The sequence below is a fragment of the Meriones unguiculatus genome, chromosome 17, assembly GCF_030254825.1.
Source record: "Meriones unguiculatus strain TT.TT164.6M chromosome 17, Bangor_MerUng_6.1, whole genome shotgun sequence".
NCBI classification, from domain to species: Eukaryota; Metazoa; Chordata; class Mammalia; order Rodentia; family Muridae; genus Meriones; species Meriones unguiculatus.
Genome location: NC_083364.1, coordinates 58,395,779 through 58,410,944, shown reverse-complemented (window position 1 = coordinate 58,410,944; position 15,166 = coordinate 58,395,779). Strand labels below are relative to the sequence as shown.

Below are 15,166 nucleotides of genomic sequence, written 5' to 3'. Positions count from 1 at the left end.
TTCACAATATCCACAAATAATATCAAGTATCTTGATATAACTCTAACCAAGCAGGTGATAGACCTGTGTGACAACAACTTCAAATATCTAAAGAAAGAAACTGATGAAGATAATGGAAGATGGAAAGATGTCCTATGCTTATGGATCAGTGAGATTAACACAGCAAAAATGGCCATGTTACCAAAAGGAATCTACCAATTCAATGAAATTCCCATCCAAATACCAACACAGTTCTTTACAGACCTTGAAAAAACAATTTTAAACTTCATATGGAAAAACAAACAAACAAACAAACAAACAAGAAAACCAGAATAGCAAAACCATCCTATACAATAAAAGATCTTCTGGAGATATCACCACCCCTGACTTCAAGCTATATTACGAAGCAAGAATAATCAAACCTTTATGGTACTGGCATAGCAATAAACTGGTTTATCAGTGGAATCAAATCGAAAACCTAGTAATAAGCTTAGAAACCTACAGACACTTGACTTTTGACAAAGAAGCAAAAACCATACAATGGAACAAAGAAACCATCTTCAACAAATGGTGCTAGTCTAGCTGGATGCCTAGATGTAGAAAAATGCAAATAGATTCATGTTTATCACCCTGCACAAAACTGAAGTCCAAGTGGATCAAAGACCTCACTATAACACCAGATACACTAAATCTATTAGAAAAGACGGTGGGGAAGAGTCTCATACTCTCTGGCACAGGAAACAAATTCCTGAACAGAACACCAACAGTTCAGGCTCTAAGATCAACAACCAATAAATGGGACCTCTTGAAACTCAAAAGCTTCTGTAAGGCAAAGGACACTATCAATAGAATGAAACAACAGTCTAGAGATTGGGAAAATATCTTCACCAATCCTACATATGACAAAGAGCTAATATCTAGAATATGTAATGAACTCAAGAAATCAAACACCAATAAACAAAACAACCCAATTAAAAAATAGGACACAGAACTAAACAGAGAATTTAAAACAGAAGACTCTCGAAGGACTGAGCAGCACTTAAAGAAATGATTAACTTCCTTAGACATCAGAGGAATGCAAATCAAAAGGACCCTGAGATTCTATCTCACACTGGTCAGAATGGCTAAGATCAAAATCTCAAGTGACAGCACATGCTGAAAAGGATGTAGAGAAAGGAGAGAACACTCCTCCATTACTGGTTGGAGTGCAAACTTGTACAAGCACTTTGGAAATCAATCTAGCGCTTTCTCATAAAACTAGGAATAGCTCTTCCTCAAGACCCAACTATAACATTCCTAGGTATATACCCAAAAAATGTTCTACCATACAAGAACACTTGCTCAACCATGTTCATAGCAGCTTTATTTGTAATAGCCAGAATCTGGAAACAACAAAGATGTCCCTCAACTAAAGAATGGATAAAGAAACTGTGGCACATTTACACAATGGAATACTACTCAGCTATTAAAAACAAAGAAATCATGAAATTTGCAGGCAAACGGATGGAACTAGAAAAGATCATTCTGAGTAAGGTAACCAAGACCCAGAAAGACACACATGATATGTACTCACTTTTAAGTGGATTTTGGGCATATAGTACAGGATTAAACAGACTACAAGGCACAGACCCAAAGAAGGTAAGTAACAAGGAGGATGCAAGGCAGAATGCCTTGTATTCTCACTAAGAAGGAGAGACAGAATAGACAGATGTAGTGGCTGAAAAGAGTGAACAAGGTAGGAGAGAGTGTGCAGAGAAATAGAGGATAGAGATCAGACCTGGGGAAAGTGAGGGCAAGAGGACAGAAGGCCTATAGAGAAAAGAGAAACTAAAGGTGGGGCCATCTCTGTGACAAACTGGACCTAAGTCAGGCTAGGCTCTTGGGAGGATATGAGGAGGATTCAAGCAGAGACTCCTAGTAGCAGAGGCCACAGAGACAAGTCTAGGAGAGGGAAGGGAACACCAACCCACCTACAAATACTCTGACCCAAAATTTACCCTGCCTACAAGATGTACAGGGATAAAGATAGAACAGAGAGAACACAGATTGAGGGAATGCCCAACCAATGCCTAGGCCAAACCACCCTATAAGAGTGCCAACTCCTGACACTATGAAGAATACTCTGCTAAGCTTGCAGACAGGAGCCTGACTGAGTTGTTCTCTGAGAGACTCTAAACAGCAGCACCTCAAAACAGGTGCTGAGATTCACAGCCAAACATTGGGTGATATGTAGGGAGTCTTGTGGAAAAGTGGGAGGGAAGAGAAAAGGACATGGAGGTGACAGGAGCCACAAGGAGACCAACAGAGCCAACTAACCAGGGCCCAGAGGGGCTTGCTGAGACTGAAGCATCAACCAAGGACAGTGCATGGACTGCACCTAACCCCACTACAAAGAAGTAGCAGATGGGCAGCTCGGGCTTCATGTGGGTGGGCCTCAAGTAAAGGAAGCGGGCACTGCATCTAACTCTCTTGCCAGCTTTTTGATCACTTCCCCCCTGGTGGGACTGCCTTGACAGGTCACAGGAGAAGAGAACAAGCTCAGCCCCTTATGTGACTTAATGAGCTGAGTGAACAAGAAGAGGGGGGTCCTCTTCTCTGAGGAATAGGGGATGGGGGAAAAGGAAAGAAGGGTAGGACTGGGAGGGGAGGAGGGATGGGGCTACAAACAGGATATAAAGTGAATATAAATAAATAGATAGATAGATAGATGAATACATAAATATAAAAATAAATTTAAACTAGACATATACAAATAAATCAAACTAAACATCAGTAGGAGGCAAGTGTGATATATGTGCATGTGTGCATATGTGTTATCTTACCTTCCCTACACTATAATGCCATTCATGTAACATTGTTTTTATTATTTTTGAGTGATTAGGTACACTAATATCACTATTTTTTTTCAAACCTAGTAATAAGCAGAACCTACCTACTTATACCTTCTCACACTGAAGAGAAGTATGCTTACTTACCATTTTAACATTGTATTCTTATAATGTGCAATTACTTGCATGACCCATTACCACAGATACCATTATCATATCCTTCTGCCTAATAAGAGATGCAAGGACTCTGATGGCCATAAAAGCTTTATGAAGAACACAAGTGTGGCAACTTGGATGCTTGTCACAGTGATAGATGGCCTATTGTGATATCAATAGCCAAACTTGGGCAGAGTGCCAGAACCCTTATGGAAGAAGAGGGAAATAGACCTGGGGGGGGGGGGGGTGCGGGCAGGAACTCCACAGAGAGAACAACAAAGCCAAAATACCTAGGCACAGGGCACCTGCAGAGACTGATAATCCCAACTAAGGACCATGCATGGAAAGGATCTAGACCGCATGCTCAGATGAAGCCCATTGGCTGCTCAGTTTCTAAGTGGGTTCCATAGTAAGGGGAGCAGGGACTGTCTCTGACATGAACTCAATGGCTGGCTCTTTGATCACACTTGTCAGGCCACAGAGGAAGATAATGCAGCCTGTCCTGATGAGACCTGATAGGTCCATCAGATAGGTCAGATAGAAGGGGAGGAGGTCATCCCCTATCAGGGAACTAGGGAAAGGGCATAGGGGAAGAAGAGGGAGGGTGGGTGGGACTGGGAGGAGATGAGGGAGGGGGCAGCAGCAGGGATACAAAGTGAATAAATTGTAATAAATAAATATATAAACAAAATTAAATGTAAAAAAGAATACTGAATAGATAAATTGAGCAAAATTGTGCAAATAAGAATGGTATTTCATATTATGTTATACTAATTTAGTAGTATGTCAGCAAGGAACTAACCAGGAGAAAAAAAAAAAAACAAAAACAAAAACAGATCTACATCTTTATAACTGAACATAACAGAGGAAAAGTACAAACTTTAAAAAAAACAGTGAGGCAACTGGAGACTAGCATGGTGGAAATACTCTAGTGCTAGAGTGGCTAGCAGAGGAAAGCAGCAGCACCTCCAAGTGGAAGATAGAGGCCTAGCAGGCATGTACAGTAGGACACATCCACAGAGAAATGACTTCTGATAAAAGCAGTCCAAAGCAAAAGCACAGGGAAGACAATGCGACTCTTTCTTCCTGTGCTCTCCAACTCCTAGAACCCACACTTGTCACGCAGCTGGGATTGTGGCTACAAGAACCAGCCTCCCTCTTAGAGAGTAGTGAAAGGATTGGATCTTGCAGCTGACAGTCGAGAGACCTACAAGAGTGTTTCTATGTTTGCTCTTGGGATTGTTACAATGAAGACAGTTCGATAGGAGCATGAAAACATCAGTGTTCTTTATCTTAAGACAGTTCGATAGGAGCATGAAAACATCAGTGTTCTTTATCTTAAGACTGGTTCAGTTGGCTAAGGCACCTGCTGCCAAGCCTGGTGACTTAGTTCAAACTCCAGGATTCATGCAGTAGAAGGAGAAAATGCACTCCCTCATCGTCACATGCATGCTGTGCCCATACACACAATAATTTTTTTAAAAACCTTAATTACATTAGACTGACTTACGAGAGATCTGGATTATCTTCTGTTAAATTATTTTCCTTTCTCGTCAAGCACTTATAGAAAAAGCTACTAAAAATGTGACTTCGTTCAACAAGTTCATCTGATGCCTTCTCCAGTAGAAGATACCTGTAAAGTAGCAAGCCCACAGAGGAAACCATATTGAGAATTTACATGGTTTTTTCAATTACCTTTTATGAGCTGGAAATTGCTGTTACATCCAGCCGAATTCAAGGAAATCTTGCATTTTTCTATGATTTGGGCTTTCAGCTTCTTTTTTAGTTACCACTTGCCTTTCAAAACAATCACTTAAAGTAGAAATTGCCCACTTATTTAATAAATATTTGCCAAATTGCTAACACGCGTTAAGCATCACATTTACACTAGATACAGAAAATGGGTTAGGAGAGTAGTATCACAATCTAAAGAAATGAAAACAGAAGGAAATGCTGACCAAATAATCACATGATAAATATAAGACGATAGCATATATCAATCTAGAAAACACTTGGTAAGTGGAGTATTCCTAGCTTATATTCTTAATCTACTTCCACACTAAAATAATTCTTCAGTGTCACCTTTAACTCAGTGACTATATCTTTCATCATCAAAAAGTTGCTATTCTTGATAGTCTACTCACTTTAAATAGTTTAATGATTTTAGGCAGCTAAGTAGCTGATGTATACAGATCAGAGTGCTGGAAAGGAAAAAGTACAGAGACAGAATTCAGGATAGCTTGCAGCTCCTTACATCTTCCGCATAACTCTGATCTGTGTGTGTGCATGTGTGGGAGGGGTGAGGGAAGTATTCAAGTTAGAGAAAAATGACCCTAGGAAAACAGGGAATGGCTGTCAGAATTCACTCAGACCAAGAGGTATCTACACCTACCAGTAAAACTGGGCAGTCTCATAATTCATGAGACAAGGAAGGCAGTACCCAGGAGATCTCTCCTTGGTAACAGGAATCCGCTTGTTAGTCTCATTTTAGAAAGTGATAAGGATAAATGTATCTTTAAAACAAGACTCTTGAAACTAACAGACCACTTCTGGAAATGTAACTATGTGTCAGAAAACTGATACACATTAAGACACTCAACAATACTGAATCTTCCATAAGAAAAAAAAATAAATCATCAAACATGAAAAAACTACAAAACATGACTCATAAAGAAGAGAAAAATAGCAACTAATGCCAATTCATAATTTATACAGACCAAACAAAAATTATTAGAAATTGTTATTAGAATTGTATTTCCATGTTGAAGATAAAAAAGATTCAAACTAATTTTCTAGAGACTTTAAAGTCTTTCTATAAATTTGTGACAATGTAAAATTCCGAGCCTTTGTGACTGGAATAAAATAAAATAATGAACAAAAATGACAGTCTAAATGATAATAAATTTTGTCTGAGAAGGATATTTTAAAAAATTAGATCTTTCAATTGAATGTTGGAAGTTTTTAGTCTAGGGATACAGAATAAAATGAAGGCTAAAAACAAATTTTCTCTCAATGAGAAAGCTGTGAGAATTATTATTGTTCTTGTTTTGGTTTTTATTGTTGTTTGTTTTTTACTTTTGTTTTTGTATGAGCTAGAACTCGTGAGAACTTACTCGGGTGGCCATTCTTAACACCGAGTATAAACTATCTGGTGCTCTGAATGTGCTTAGTTGACCACATTTGTTGGCTCCATCCTCTGGGGTCCCTCCACCTCTAGAGCGCTCACACACAATAACTAAATGGAGCTGTTTCTTTTCCATTCCCAAAGTAGTTTGAATTTTGTAAATACTTCCTTCACCACAATATACAATGTTCAAGAAGTAAACGTCAAAAAACCAACACATTAAAAACTATGTCAAGACAGCAAGCTATAACTCCTCTGCAATGTGTGGTAATTACAGATGAGGCGAGGCTGCAAGGGAATTATGCAACTTCAGTAAACTCTGTTAGACAAGTGCTTTCTGAATCTCAAGTCTTGCCAGGTTACTTTTGATGAGAACTAAAAATAATTCAGATAAAGACACTTATTTCCAGGAGGGGTACAGCTGAAGAGCAGAGGGCTTTCCTAATATGCACAAAGGTTCAAGCCCAAGTACAATTGGGAAAAAAAGATACTTTATAAGTTTCACAGTAAAGCCTACAAAAACAGATGAGATCATTATTATACTTACTTAAGGTAAAAGTCAATGATTACATCATTAAGAAATTCTCCTTCTTCTAAACACTCCAGATCTTCATTAGTTACTCCCAAGCCCCCCTTGGTAGGTGGTGGAGGATAAACAATCAACCTTTATAAAAAATAAAAAAGTTAAAATATAACTCACTATATTAGTATATAAAAATATTTTATATAATATGCAATATATTACTTATATTAATATATTATTAAGAGATTTCTCATACAAAACAGCTACTAAGCTATATATTCTATACCTAAATTCTATGTGGTAAATATCTGCTAAGACATAACCAATTATACTTTCCTATATTTTCACAAATCTCTACAATTCAAATTTCCAACATTATACAATTCTTTTATATAATGTTAAACTTTCAATGACTGTTGTAATAACACAAAGATTCCCTAATGCTCCAATTTGCAATTTGACTCTAAAATGAATTCTTTTGCCTTTACAGAGGCCACCCAGAAGCCATTCAATCTTCCTGGTGGCTGGGAGGGGCACATCAAAGACATCACCCTAAGAAAGTGCTTACGATGAAAACTTAACAGAACATACAGAAAACCATCAGACATAACTAGAGAGTGGCAGCGGACCATGGACAGCTCATACACATTCTCCTGGCATACCCCTTAACAGTCAGAGAGAAACCAGAAGTAAATTCCAGGCTATAACGTCGGAATTATTAGGGCACCATTTGATGGGCAAATGTAGTAATTTAATAAAGCTGTAATGCTTGCACCAGGAAAATGTCATAAAACCCAAAGTCATCCACTGATTTCATCTTGGTACCAAAGCACTTAAACAAAAAAAAACTCAAAATTTAAGTCAAACTTGAGAGTTTCTATATAACTAATTATTGCCTTATACTGTACTTTCAACTACTTAAAAAGAAAGAAAAACATTCGGGGTACAGAAGTAATCTCAAATGTACAGTATATTCTGTCTTACCATCAACAGAAAATATATGAAAGATAATCTATCAAGAAGCACCTTTAAAAAGAGATCTTAAATAAACACCAAAGTAACTAAACTGTAATATATTTTAATAAGCAAATTGATTTCCTTATCAAATATTCATATATAAGAGGAAAAATTTCTAAAAACCATACATTGTACTCCCAGATTTTCAATAAGCACTTTAGTGTTTCCAAATTGTGATGAGTCATTTTTTCAGATACAAAATTAAATGAAGTGACACCTATTATTTCCTTGATAATTTATATTTCCCTCATTAACAAAATTATTTCCATCACTAGCCAGGAGCATAATAGTAAAACTCAAATCATTTCAATAAGTAAACTACTTAAAGGCAGCAACGTTAGTAAAACCTACTAATATGAACATTACTACAAACAGGATATAACACAGTTCATACTTCTGAACAGGTCCAGTGTGCCTGACTTCTCGCCATTCTTCATCTGGGTTTGACGTAATAGAGAGTGAATAGCAGCCACTACTTTGTTTCTGTAGGAAGGTGTAAGTAGGCTTGATGGCATCTGAATTTGAGGGCTGGAAGAAAAAGACTCTCTCGTAAGTACCGTTTTAAAAACACTAATTTTTAAAAACACAGGGGTTAAAATCTAGATTTATAACTGAAAGAAATGTATACCACCGGGGACATGCCTATAATCCCAGCACTCAGGGAGGCAGAGGCAGGCAGGTCTCTTGTGATTTCAAGGCCAGCCTGGTCTACAAAGTGAGTCCAGTCTAGCCAAGGCTACACAAAGAAACCCTGTCTCAAAAAACCAACCAAACAAACAAAAAGAAATGTATAACAAAGAGTAACAACTACACTTTTAAAATTCCTACACATACATAATAAAATAAAAATACTTTTGATCAAAAGATTTCAAATGCAATATAATGGCTAAAGTTTAACCTAAAGTCCCAGTAGTGAATTCTTGCAATTAAAGAAGAAATCAACTTTGTGGTTTAAAATAACCAAAACAAGTAGGTAATACTAGGAAAAACTAAATTTTAAATTGAAAGAGAGAGCTTATATCATAAATTAACATCCTAGTATTAAGTGGTAAGTAATACATAAATTTGTACATGTAATACAGTTAGGCTTTCTGATTCATCTAACACTATCAGGGCCGTGTAAGCTTTTTCAGTAAAAAGAGGCTCAGACCACACTTGTGTATATATCTAGGTGTGTGAACACATGTGTATACCCCAGCTACTCAGGAAATGCTTTTCCTTCTAGACATGGCTGACAATTACATAAGTATGAATATATCATCAATCTACAGAAAGGCATAACCTTTTTTTTATTTCTCATGAGCACTGTGCATGTGTTTATGATGCACATGTATGGACATGCCTGAGCCACAGCATGCGTGTGGAAGCTGCTTATCTCCTTCCAGCTTTTTCTGGGTCCCAGAAACTTGCAGAGAGAGCACTGTGCCCAAGAAGCCATCTAAAAGGCCCCTAAGCATAGCATTGTTAATTACTATTGTTTTGAGATGTTAGACTTACAGGGTGTTGAAAAAAGGAAAACCCTGTCTATATTCTCTTAATCTTAATATCAGAAATCAGTAAAACTGGACTATCAAAACTAAAAAATTAACACTGACAGAATATTAGCTAAGGGCATTGGTCTGATCTCACTACCTTTCCCACTACTATCTTTTTACTCTTTTCTTGTCCTTCAGACTTAGTAGTTAACAGAGTAATAGCTACTAGTTTTAGGCCACGGAGTCTGCCCCTCCTCTCTCTTGCCAGCAGATCTGGATTATACGTCACTGACAGGACTAGAGTGGTTTACCCTGCTCAGTGCGATGGCCCGTGCCTTACTACAGATGGAGTGAACTATGCTCACCTGTTTACAGGGCCACCTGCAGGTCCCTCCACTACAAAGTACTACTTTCATTTTCTAGTTTAATGACTGTTTGCCGTATAGGACTTGAGTTATACACATAACACACACACACACACACACACACACACACACACACACACACACTAGTTCTTCCCCGTTTTCACCCATTAAAATCAGAATGTGTTCATGAACCTGGCCAGCAACAATCATACATACAGTTTGATTTGTGACTTTGTATTTCCTTTCTTTTTTAGCTACTGAAGTCTACTCTAAGAATTGTCCCATTATTAATTAATTCAGGTCTTACTCCATCATCTACATCAGTATAGAACCAAGCTGTTTATGTTGTCCTTTGGTTAAAATCTCACACTACCATTACTGATTTTTTTGAAGAAACTTTCCAGCTATGACACTGGAAATTCTTTTTTTTTTTATTTTTTTTATTTTTTATTTTTATTATTAGTTACATTTTATTAACTCTGTATGCCAGCTGTATCCTGATCCCTCATTCCCTCCCAATCTCACCCTCCCTCCTTCATCTCCTCCCTGCCCCTTTCCAAGTCCACTGATTGGGGAGGACCTCCTCCCCTTTCATCTGACCCTGTTTTATCAGGTATCTTCAGGACTGGCTGCAAAGTCCTCCTCTGTGGCCTAGAAAGGCTGCTCCTCCCTGGGGGGGGGGGTGTCAAAGAGCCAGCCATTGAGTTCATGTCAGAAATAGACCCTGTTCCCCTTACTAGGAAAACCAATTGGTTACTGAGCTACCACAGGCTACATCCAAGGAGAGGTTCTAGTTTATAGCCATACATGGTCCTTGGTGAAGTATCAGTCCCAGAAAAGACGCCTGTGCCCAGATATATTTGGTCCTTGTGGAGCTCCTATCCTCTCCACATCATACTAACTCCCTCTTCTTTCATATGATTCCCTGCACTCTGCTGAAGGTTTGGTTATGAGACTTAGCATCTGCTTTGATACACTGCTAGGTAGAGTCTTTCAGAGGCCCTCTGTGGTAGGCTCCTGTCCTGTTACTTATTTTCTCCTACATCCAATGCACATCCCATTTGTCTTTCTAAGTGAGGATTGATCATCTTACCCTGCTTCCTCTTTCTTGTTTATCTTCTTTAGGTGTATAGATTTCATTATGTTTATCATATCTTATAGGTTTATATAGGTGAGTATATACCATGTGTGTCTTTCTCCTTCTGAAAAGATCAGGAACCACAAAGGTGGAAATTCTTTTATGTTGGTTCCAATGTTCTTTTAACAAAGAGCATCTTAGAGAGTGAAACACTTTTTACCTTTCTACCCTCTGTCAACTATGTTAATCATACGCTAACCTGAGATTCTGAGTTCCTCTTCATTTCTATATCAGCAGCAACAGGGAAAGAACAAGCTGAAGCACAGTAATAATGAATAAAAGAGCTTTCTTTTGAAGAGAGATCCTGAAACAAAGGGAATGCCTGAACCCAAGACAATGGATGAGAGAGTTTTAAGTCTCCGCTGGTCGTACTTATTTCCATCATAATATCTTTCAATTTCAATTCTTCTCTTTGTGAAATGGAACTGTTTAACTCAAGGAAAATGAATTCGTTTGCTTTTGCTATAAAAGAAAAAAAAGAAAAAAGAAATCAATTTTTGACAATATTTTAAAGATAATTATAATTAATCTAATTCTGAATAACAGAAAGGGATTTTTGTATAAACCCAACCAATTATATTGTACATTAGGTAATTAACAGACAAGTTGAAATTACAAAAGAAACAGCTGATAATCAAAAGCCAAATTCACAATGTTTAGGCTTCTATTCTACTTCACTGGAATGAAAATTTCAAATGGTACTGACTGTTCTATATGCCATACCTGGCAGCTTAAAGGTGCTAGTAAGTATTTGCTATGGAGTGTAAATTCATGAATCATAATCAAGCCGTTATTTACTTTATCTAGCCTCCACCAGAGATCCACTTTCAATTAAAAAAGCATTCTAATTAAAGATTTTGTTCTTTTTCAACCAACCATTTCAATAATGACTGTAAAAACAAACAAATTATCAACCAATTCATATACCTGTAAATGGCCCATTATAATTACACAATTTCTTATCTGATTATGAATTTCCCTATGGTATATAATTAGAATAGGAAATGGTTAATTTAGGAGTATAAAATTAACTCACTACATCATCTAGCATATAATGAAAAGTAGAGGGCAGAAAGATCAAAGAGGTTAAAACAAATATTATTAATCTTATTTACCTAATTCTAAGCCAGATACCAGTAAGAGTTAAAAAATATTAAGTTAGTATTTCAAGATACATATTTGTAGCTATGTATGTGTTATCGAACACACAGAAAAGTACTCAAAAGTACATAGAAAGTCTTAAAAGTCTGATATATATGTAAGCTGAACTTATGAGAAACTAAGAAAACATAGAATATAAAGATAACTATGTGTTATTTAATTTGGCTATTGTATCACAGTTTATAATGAAATAATGGACAAAAAAAATCTATTAAGGAAAGTAACCAAGAATAATGTAACTTTCTCTAAAGTCACACAATAGCCCATGAAGTAAGTCTTAAGAAATACAATATTTTTTGCACCAGAGCAGGTCACAAGATGAATGTAATTCAGAGGAAGAGAGAAACTAAAATACTTGAAGACAGAACACTCCTGAGACCAACCACTGGGTCACTGAAGAAATCAGGCAGGTATTAAATTTTAAAATTCTTAGAATCAAAAGAAATGAAAGCACAACTTATCAGAACCATTGGGATACAGCAAAGGCAGTTCTAAGAGGAAAGTTTATAGTGGTGAACACATATCAAATTTAAAAAAAAATCAAGGAGATCTCAAATAATTTAACAGTGCACTTCAAAGCCTTGGGAAACAAGAACAAGCCAAACCAAAAAGCAGTGGAAAAGAAGTAAGATCAGGGAAAACATAACTGCAAAGAATCAAGGAAAGAGTCAGTGTTTAGACAAAGATTGAAACTGGTGGGATAACTCCATGGGTAGAGAAAGAAGGTTGCCACCAAGCCTGTGGACCTGAGCTTTATCCCCAGGACCCACAAGGTAGAAAACAAGAACTGACTCTCAAACCTACACACACACACACACACACACACACCTGTGTGCAATTCTCAAATATAACATAATTTAACAAGATCTATCACAAGCATAAGGTTAAAGAAATACTAAGGAGTATCCCAAGAAAGAAAAGCCCAAGGCCATTCAGATTTGCTGTTCTATTCTTCCAGACCATTAAAAAATAATAATAATAACTAACAGGGCTGGAGCAATAGCTCAACAGTTAAGAGCACTTTCTGCCCTTGCAACGAACTCGATAGTTCCCAGCACCACATAAAGGCGCTTACAACCACCTGGATCTTGAACTCCAGGGGATCTGACACCTCCATGGGCACCTGCACACACAAAGCAAACATACATACACACACACACACCACATGTGTGTGATTGCACCAAGGGATGATGGGAGGAAAGGAAAAGAGAGAAAGATCTTAGATGTGATAAACATGCTCATCAAATGAGCAGCATATAAAACCAACATATGAAAATCTGTAACTTTTCTACATATCAGTTATGTACTTGCCATGTAGAAGACATGAAAGCAGAAGTGGACTACCTGGAGGTGGAAGGGCCAGCAGGAGAGGAAAGGAAGAACGGGAAGTTGTACAAATACGAACAAAGTGAAATTAAATGTGAAAATGTCAACAAAACAACTTTTCATATACTAAGTAAAAAAATTAATCAAGAAAAGGAATGTAACCAAAGATAACTGACTGAAATATAGTTTTAATTATACAAAATATTTTATCTTTAAAGTAAACAACACTTAAGATTTCTTAAAGGTATTTTTTCATTTTAGGTAATAATTTTCCATAACTGAATAAAATTACCAGGCAAAATCACGTGAATAAGTAAAATAATTTATCCAGTATCAGTGGATAACATATCTTTAGTGCAATGCAATTAATTTCAATCCAATAAAATAAAGATTAAGTCTGTTAAACTATTTTAGAAAAATTTCTTCACATGTAACTTTTGAGATTCTCCTAAGATTTAGGAACGCTCTTTATACTCACATTGCTGGCTTAACATAGGGTTTTCTAACTGGGTCTGAATCTCTTCAAGGTACGTTGAGGAAACCCAGAGGAAAAGGATAGCGTGGCTCCTCTTACTGTGATCATCATCCTGGCTTTTCCACAGTCCGAACCTCTTTAAGTGTGCGGTGTCTACTGACAACGACACCTCATTCATGGACACTGAAATAAACAAACGGAGCATAAGAAAATTTAAAGCAGTCTATTTAGGGATAGGCCACCTCTGATGCATTCTTGACATGCTGCATGTCCACTGCTGTCATGAAATGCCGTGCTCAGAGCAATTTGGGGAGGAATAAGTGTAAAACTGTCAAAAAATTTTAATCAAATTGTCATCTAAGGAATGTTGACAGTGGGGGAAATAGTCTTCCCTAGGGAAGAACATATCAAAGGCATACTAAAACTGGTTATGCAATACCAAATGGTCAGCCCTGAAAACATACACATATAAGCAACATTACAGACATTAAACAAATAAAGGAAAAAGAGGCCACGAATTTGAAAAAGGGCAAGAGGGATACATGAAAGTGATTGAAGTAAGGAAAAGCAAGGAGTTAAATTATGTAGTTTCATTATAATCGCAAATAATAATAATAATAATAATTCATATGAAAAAGAGGTGGGCAGTAAAGAAAACGGTGTAACTCCTTGACATATGCTCAAAGAACTTGATATCTTCCTCCATAGCCACTTGCCCAGTCATGTTCATTGCTGCTCTATTCACAATAGGTAGGAAATAAAAACAATATAAATGTCCTACAACCAATGAGTGAATAATGAAAATGTGGTATATATATATACTAGAGAATAGTATTTAGCTGTTAAAAAATAAAATTATGAAATGCGCAGGTAAATGGATGGAATTAGAAAAGATCATATTGAACGAGGTAACCCAGCCTCAGAAAGAGAAAGGTTGCACGCTGTCTCCTTTTGGAGGCTCCTAGCTTCAAATCTTCAGATGTGAGTTAACAGCCTGGAGTAACTGCAAAGGCCAGGAAAATAAAAAGGGAGCATTCAGGGGAGCAGTGAGGGTTGGAGGGTTACATGTAAAGGTGGAAATGGAGAAATAAGGGGATGGGGGCCTCTAATTAGGAGGGAGATAAATACAAAAGGAGGGAGAGGGTAAAATAACATGATGGCTAAAAAGGTCATAAAGAATATTAGTAACTACCAACCTAAAATATCTATAATACATAGTAAATGTATAAATATACATAGGTGAAATGAAATTTTCCCATCTGGGCTGACAATACTCCCTCAAAGAGCCAAAGGCCATCTAACAAAAACCCCAACACCAGGGATGAAAACCCCACTTTACAGCTGTTGGTCAGAGTCATCTGAGGGATTTTCAAAACACTGCAGGCTATTGCCCTTGGCTGCCCCCAAGAGGCAGAAGGTTAAGTCCACATTGCAGAAGACACCATGCACTTCAGACACAGGGCCCAAAAACCTCTGAGCCGAAATGACCTGAATGCCTCCTCCCTGAGGACTAGTTTTCATGGTAACAGAAAGTACCATGCAAGCTTCCAAAGGAGGGAGACAACCAACAGCCCGACCCAACTGTGATGCCTATGAACC

The 15,166-nt window shown here is 37.3% G+C and overlaps 1 protein-coding gene across 6 annotated transcripts in view; it reads right to left on the bottom strand.

Moving 5' to 3' along the window:
* Positions 1–15,166, bottom strand: part of Senp7 (SUMO specific peptidase 7) — a 123,678-nt gene that overhangs the window by 14,368 nt on the left and 94,144 nt on the right. For all 6 annotated transcript variants that reach the window (XM_060370550.1, XM_060370551.1, XM_060370552.1 and 3 more), the window contains 5 exons: positions 13,571–13,750; positions 10,805–11,067; positions 8,022–8,155; positions 6,635–6,751; positions 4,474–4,596 (listed from right to left, as the gene is read on the bottom strand). In XM_060370550.1, coding sequence (XP_060226533.1) covers positions 4,474–4,596; positions 6,635–6,751; positions 8,022–8,155; positions 10,805–11,067; positions 13,571–13,750 — 817 coding nt within the window. The remainder of the gene's footprint in view (positions 1–4,473; positions 4,597–6,634; positions 6,752–8,021; positions 8,156–10,804; positions 11,068–13,570; positions 13,751–15,166) is intronic.